The 7,654-nt window shown below is 33.1% G+C and overlaps 1 protein-coding gene across 1 annotated transcript in view; it reads left to right on the top strand.

Annotated features, from left to right (window-relative positions):
* The first annotated feature begins 5,828 nt into the window (after nt 1-5,828).
* LOC137406912 (uncharacterized) overlaps nt 5,829-7,654 on the top strand; it is a 28,592-nt gene continuing 26,766 nt past the window's right edge. Inside the window, exon 1 of the mRNA XM_068093515.1 lies at nt 5,829-6,096. Within this exon, the coding sequence (XP_067949616.1) occupies nt 5,829-6,096 (268 nt within the window). The remainder of the gene's footprint in view (nt 6,097-7,654) is intronic.

The raw sequence follows: 7,654 nt of genomic DNA, 5'->3' as shown, positions 1-7,654 counted from the left end.
CTAGAATGCCATAGTAAACAGATACATTTTCAAACAATGGTTTTGATTTTAGATTTGTTCGTCCCGAAACTCGAACATGAATTCGGTTCTCGACCAAACCGGAGCATGCGCATTGGGATTAAAACAGTTCTACAAACAGCATGGAAACATCTGTTAACAAACGCAGAAACGTTTTATGCTTCATATATTCTTTACAAAAAGATAAGAACTATCTGGGACGACGTCTGCTCTATCAAAAAAGTTTGCTAGAGAAATAATCCCTTCAGTCGAGTTACACTAAATTGTTTTGGAGGAGGATTCTCTTTTGAAGATGTGAAGTAAACTTGCCATTTTTGTTTATGTTTTTTTCTACACTTTTGGATGTAACTGATCTGTTGCAGTTTTTGCTGTTTGATTATCAATTTTTAAATTTTTTAGTATTTTATTTTGACTTTTAATGTTTTTGATGTTTTAAGAGCCAAACATACAAAGTTTTCACTTTTGTTTTCTTTTTCTATCAGCATGAATAGAAAACATTTTATTAAAAGAAAACACCATTTATATCTACCCGTTTTTATTTATATATGCAATAAACAGTACAGTGTATGGTGTAAAATGTTGAAAAACTATTTAGCTAAAGTTGTTTTCTTGCCTAGGAATAGATTAAAATTTACGTAAATTTATTCCAATGAGAAAAATTGTTGTGGATCTCGAACAATTCGGTTTTTAAACAACCTTCTGGATTGGATTATGAACGAGAACTAAGGCTCCACTGTACTTTATTAAAAGATACATATACGTTGCTGAAGGTTAGGAAATTTTAAATTTACAGTAGTTTGAAAATCTTTACAGTCGTATTATTTATTTTTAATTTAGGTGTTTTGTTGTTTTGCGAAAAAGTTTTTTTCTTGATATTAAGTTTGAAAGTTACAGTTGTTTGACAAAGTTTAAAAACCTTTTTAATAATCGTTTTTATTCTCCCTCCTGATTTATTTCTATTTCACAAAAGACTTCTCTTATCATAAGAAGTTTGAAAGTTAGAATGGCAAATTTTGTTATATATTAAAAAACAAATCAATTTTCTGCCCTGAGACCTTTAGTACCCGGGCCACGCCGGGTAGCACAGCTAGTATATCTATAAATTATTAAGTTTTACGTCATCTGTCTGTGTGTCTGTACATGTGCCGGTATGTCCAATTATAGCTAACAAAATTCATGCAAATTCTCCTATGATATCAAATTTTAAAGTTGGCATAGTAAATGTTGAATATGTTAAATAAAAACAATTTTTGGTTCAAAATCCAGAAAACTGATTTTACTATAACATATGCAACCCGGACAGCACTGGGCATTCAGTTAGTGTATAGATAAAGAAAAGCTAAAAAATTGAATAGGGTTTATACCAGTTCTTGATGAGACCAATTCAAACGCCTTGTAGACATTTTACTTGACAATAAAATTTGTCAGTAATTCAAAATCCTTCTTTTGTAGAATCGGAGCAATATTATTAGATTCATAGGAGCTAACAATCTGAATCAGATTCATTAGCAAAGCTATTTAAAATCAGAAGTTTTAGCAGCTTTCAACAAACTTTGTTTGACAACTAAAACCTCAAGTAGACTATTTTAGCCCCTCAAAATAAATATTCAGAGTCTCAATGGTAATCTTATTTATATTTCCAAGTATACTTTTTGTAACACTGAAATTCTCGCATCTTAAAAATACTTTAAAACTTGGTTTTTCAAACTTTTTCTTTTACTTTTTAAATTAGCAATTTCAATTCTGAAAATGACAAGTATCTTAAAAAATTTTGGTTTTTGTTAGTATACATGTGCAAACGACATTAGACGTTACATCAGTTATAGCCCTTGTTTTTAAACATAATCAAACTAGGTCAAAGCAGTAACTAAAAAACAATGATACCTAAACTCATTCTTTATAGAGTTTCTAGGGATGCTCTTGGGTCATCTTTAGTGCTCATTACTTTTTTGTCATCTGGGGCTAGCTTTATTTTTGCAAACAAATTTTTAGGTCTACGCAAGTGGAAATTAGCTAAAAAGATTTATAAGTTATCACCAGCAGCTGTGATCTCAAGGATAATCATGATAAGTTTGCGATCTGAAGGTTACACTTGAGGTCTATAATTGCCTTACGCTATTCTTAATTAAAGGTTTTTGAACTTGAACAATTTGAGCATTTTTGGGGTGCAGAGGATGTGAAGCAATGCAATCAGCAAGTTTTGTTGGGGCATATTTTATTTATGAACGTTTTTATTTTTTTTGTAGGAACCTTTTACGCTAAACAAAGACCAGCCGTTCAGAAAGTTCCAACCAACTTTTCATTAAAACTCTGAGTGAAAAAAAAAAACCTGGTCACATTTGCTGGCTAAACTCAGTCCAGCTAAAGCGAGTTTATATTTTAATGTTTTATTTTTACATTTTATGCAAATATTTGGGTAGAATTGCTTTCAGTTCAAAAATACTCATTATTTTAATTCTTCAAAGACTCAAAAATATGAAATGAGAGTTTTCTTATCTTTGCACGAATGAGTGTAAAGGAAACCCAACTTCAACCAAAGAATGCTCTCCACCAAAGAAATAATTAAAGATAGACTAACCAATGTGTAGGAAATTGTACAGCTAGATTGGATGGTACAGCTAGGGTAGATTGCATAAAAACATTACCAACGATTGGCTGGTTGGTAAGCATCAAAACGGCTGCTTTAATTCAGCTGTCTAGTAAATGGTAAACGAGGCTACTGATATATAGTGTCTGACACAACTTAAGCTATACAATTTTTAGTTAGCAGCAAAATGTCAGAATAGATTTTGAGTAGTGTTGGAGAATTATTAAAATGATATACTACTGTGTACTTTTTACATATCATAGTTGATTTATCAAAACTTCCCATTTACTTGAAAAAAATAATTAAGTGTTTTTTTCACACCATCATTGTGCTGGTTGACAAGCACTAACATGGGCTGAAATGTGCTGACATGTGCTAACATGTCTGCACATGTCAGCACATATGCAGACTTATGTTGACATGTTGTTTTGACAAGCTGAGTCTGTTTGACCTTTTTATCTTTCAGTTTTTAAAAGACCTTTAAACTATTTTTAAATGTTCAGGGCTCAACATTAATTTTTTAGACTGCAGAGTGGAACCAATGTATACAGTATAAAGAGTTATACCGACAGCCAACAGCATCAATTTGATTCATTTAAAAATTTGGAGTTGTATCAATTTGGTGAGAGCGCATTGTTGCTGAAAATTGTATTGATGGATTCCAACCTACCAGAGCTATCATACAGTACTGTTTTTGACAGAACTGTCAGAGTATATGCCAATATTTTCAGGAAAAGTGATGAAATGCTATTGACCCTTGATCATTTTGGACACCTAAAATACCCAGTATGATTGGGTAACACTCATGACTAAATAATATAAAACACAAGTTATACTTTCAGGGTTAAACCTAAGCAGCTGTAATCTTTCTATGAAACTCATGAGGAAATACCATCAACAAAGTTGCCATGACAACGGTATTTCTTTATTTGAAAGTGACTCAGTATGTTATCTGCAAGTCAATCAACTATGAAGTAACGTGATGTGACAGTAAACGCGTAACTTTATGCCTATGGAGCACCAAGCTTTATTATTGTTGCTTCTAGCTTCTTTACGTTTGCACTAAAACTTTGCTTCACTTGTTGTTCGCAACTGAATCCTCACAAAAACTTACCAGTATTCTAAAGGGGTGCTGATTATAAAATCAGTTTCTTGACTCTACTGCGTCCTACATAAAATGTTTACTCTCTCTCTCTCATTTAGTATTCAACTCGCTATTGGTGAGCTGTTTAGCTAACTTGCTTTTTTCTCTGGTCTGTCTTTATGATGAAGAGTCATAAAGGAGTTTTGAAAGGATCTTATTAAATAACTACTAAATAAGAAAAATCATTAATGAAACAAAAATATATGTTGAAAGCATTGCAACATTTTAAGTAAAGTCACAACTCACCCAATAGACTCGAGGTCAAGGTGAATAATATTAAATGCACGGTAGGGTCTACAATCTTCATTCTAGCTTATATGATCTGTAATGTTTATACTATAAACTGCTGTCTTTAATCTACATGTGTTCCCTACATGGTTAATGTAGCACCTATAACTTATATTCAGTAGTTCTTGGTCTATATTTTAATCTCTGGTCTATATTTTAAGCAAATGTGTTTGGTTTTAGTAGTTTTTGACTGGTCATAATTTTACTTAAAACTATGGGGGTTTTTCTTTTCATTCATTTTAGTAGTAAAGCTAGTATGTCATTAATAAATACACATACAAAATATACATACCTTTTTAATTATTTATTTGACATGTTAATTGGCTATTCAATTAATTTATGAGAGGAGAACATAAGGCAACATACTTTTAATAAATAACTTGATTAATGAACTACTACTAATCCATCAAGCCTCCAACTGCCATCAGTCATACTTGAATGATTTTCTGGCTGGAGGATTCAGGCTAAAAGCATTTACTATCTAATCTATCACTTGAACTAGTTCATGGAATCAGGTTAGACAGAGTATCAACCTCATACTACCTAAAACTCCAATATAATTATTTTATTTTGGCTTATATCTGGTTGCGTTTTGGTAGTTTTCAGTTGTGAGTACAAGATCTTACCGATACCTATACGGCATCTAGAAGCGTACAAATCTGATTGGATTAAGCGCAGCAGTATTTCAAGAAAATATACAGGTAGTATTTAGTTTGCATGTCTATTTAATGCCTGTTATGACTGGAAGACTGATTATAAAGTTAACGTTCTACATTTGTAATTATTTTAGATTAACTTGATGAGGTTGATATTGTTTAGGATGTGATGTTCAAAATATAGCACTAAGAAACTGTGTTAAATGTACTTTTGTTGCATATTTAGTATATAATTTTTGTTTAGACTTGTACTTGGTAGTGTTTTGATGAGCCAAGATTGGTGAGGCTAGTAGTTCATGATTGAGTAGGAGTCTGTGATCTAAGGGATTGTCTGCTCTAACATGTCAGCTTAGTTTATCAGCTATTATTTGGTGCTTCAAGTGAGAATATTTTATGTTGTGGGTCGCTACGGTCTTTAACAGGAAACTGTAAAATGAACTTGGTGCATAAACGTTTTTCGAGTGAGGCTAGTTGAGAGTGATAATGGTATTTCTGGTTTCTAGCATAAATTCTGCATCAAGTAACGAAAGTTGAAGATAAAATGTGTTACAGACCAAAGATTTGAACCATGTGTAAGTACTTTGAGAGGTATAAAATTATAGATGCAGCTGGTCAGAATGCAATTAGATTTGAAATGCATCATACAGTCACACAGACCCTAACATGGTCTATTTGCATATCATGTTCATAAACAAGGGAGCAAAAGGTATACAATAATAGATATAGCCGAACTCAATAAATACAACACAGTTAGAAATGAAAAAAAGAAAACAGAGCAATACCTCCCACTCAGAGAGGAAACTGAAAAATGCTTGCATATAATACCAACTTTACTTTCAGGCATCATTAACGCTTCGCGAGCAATAACACCCCCACATCAACTTTAGTTTGATCAAACACTCGCAACAATCAACTTGAGTCAGATGAAAAAATGCTCTTAAGGAAATTGCTAGAGTCTTGAGATGATTGTACAAATTTCCAATTCTCTGGTGGAAAACCCAAAATTGAGTAGACACAGCTGCGCATATGGATTGACAGGTGTAAAAAATGATTATACAGTATGTATACACATGTTAGTTTTAATTATATGTTAATTTATTTGCAGAATTGACGATCATTTAGCTCTCTACAAAACATGGGTGAGCTACTTCTGTTACAAATATCTTTGCTACTCCGTACGGTTCAAGTGAGCTGTATAGAAGAGATATTTCAGATAACAGTTCAGACTATTTATGGCTCTGAAACCATAACGTATGACCGTAATCCTCTCTATTTGAACTGCTATTCAAACTACTGGGAACATGAGTGCAGGTTCTATGGAGAGTGTTGTAGCAACAGTGTGAGGGTGCGAGAAGTGCTTGAACCAGAAACTTATGAATGCCAGAATTTTGGGAATACTCAAGGTAATGTTCAATTTCTTTATAACACCAGAGATAGTCAGAGAGCAAAATAACACTACCTGTCATAAAAATAATTTCTATTCCATTTCTCAACTAATGCATTTTTTTAATTAAACTAGTAGTTTTAGTCCTAGTAGTGATATGATTAAACTTTGCACCTTGTACAACCATTCTACAGCTGTCGGCAGCACTTGAAAGCTTATTAGGAGTTGTGTTACCTTTTCGGAGTTGTAGGACCTTTTTGCCATTGCGCTTGCAGGTTAAAAGAACTAAAACCAATTCAGGGAAAGTGTTCAGGGGCGAGAGCTGTTCAAAGAACACTTAATAATATGTTTTGTAACAAATGAACTTGGTTAAAGTATTTGATTTTGTTTTATTAAATAATTATCATTGTTTTACATCTGAGATAACTTTAGTGGAAAAATGCACTTTTACTCAGTTGATGCTTCATCATCAATTGGCTTTAATAATAAATGGTCCCTTTCCAAACGTACACATTTAAAAACTATCCACATTATAATGTATATGGTGCCTGCGAACATGAAATATGTCTTTTGACATATTAGCATGTTGCATTGCCGACTGTGCTAAGCTGGGATTATTTAGTGGTGATAGAAGTCATTGGTGTGCTTATGATCTATTCTTGACACATGTTCCGGCAGAAAGGGTCAGGAGAGGAGCAAAAACTTCTTAAATTTGGCTGCATTTTGAGCACTAAAAGCATCAAAACTTTTACTACTTGATGCAAATGAAGACAACTTTTTTCACCAGTTTTGATAGTCTTTGCTTTATACAGTTTATCATAGATGGGTTTTCCTTCTAAGTAACCCTCTTTGGCTTAGCGTCACCACTACATATGATACATAATGGATTTAATATTTGACTAGAGCTTATCTTTGATCATTTGGCACAAGGCTCATATGAGTTTTGACAGGAATCTGAGACCTTATTACTCATAGGTTCAAATCATGTTGGTTGGTCTTGATTGATAGATAGATCATCATAATCATCAAATTCAAACAAACCAAATTTGAATTCCAACAAAACTTAACCACATTAAATGTAAAATCTGGTCTGTGATGACATCTGTTAGTGACTTGAAATGTATTGTCAGTCAATAGTGATTGAATCATCATATTGATATGGACATCGTTCTTGCTATTCAATGACAATGAATTAATGGCAATGTGGAATGAGCTCTTCAGTTTGATCAGAAAAATAATTAATTCCACTTACCTAGCAATAGTTGTAAATAGTTCCAAATGGTTGACCTTATAATGGTCAACACATTCATTTACTGTTTTTATTTGTTGAGGTGATAGAACTGCTAAATCACTTGAAGTTAGTAGATCAGGCACGCAGTGCAGTCAGCACATGCTGCCAGGTTAGGCCACCATTACTAAGCAAACTGGCGGTTATGACAATTTGTTGCAATTACCCAATCGCACTCTGGGAATCTCCTTGTCACAGTGGCAACAGCGATAGACTTGTTTATGGCGCCTCCGCCCTTTGGTGAGATTTAATTTAAGCATGAAAGTATATAAAAAATGACGTTACAGAG

This window comes from Watersipora subatra, chromosome 10 (assembly GCF_963576615.1).
Source record: "Watersipora subatra chromosome 10, tzWatSuba1.1, whole genome shotgun sequence".
NCBI classification, from domain to species: domain Eukaryota; kingdom Metazoa; phylum Bryozoa; class Gymnolaemata; order Cheilostomatida; family Watersiporidae; genus Watersipora; species Watersipora subatra.
This window is presented reverse-complemented; position numbering and strand designations above follow the sequence as displayed.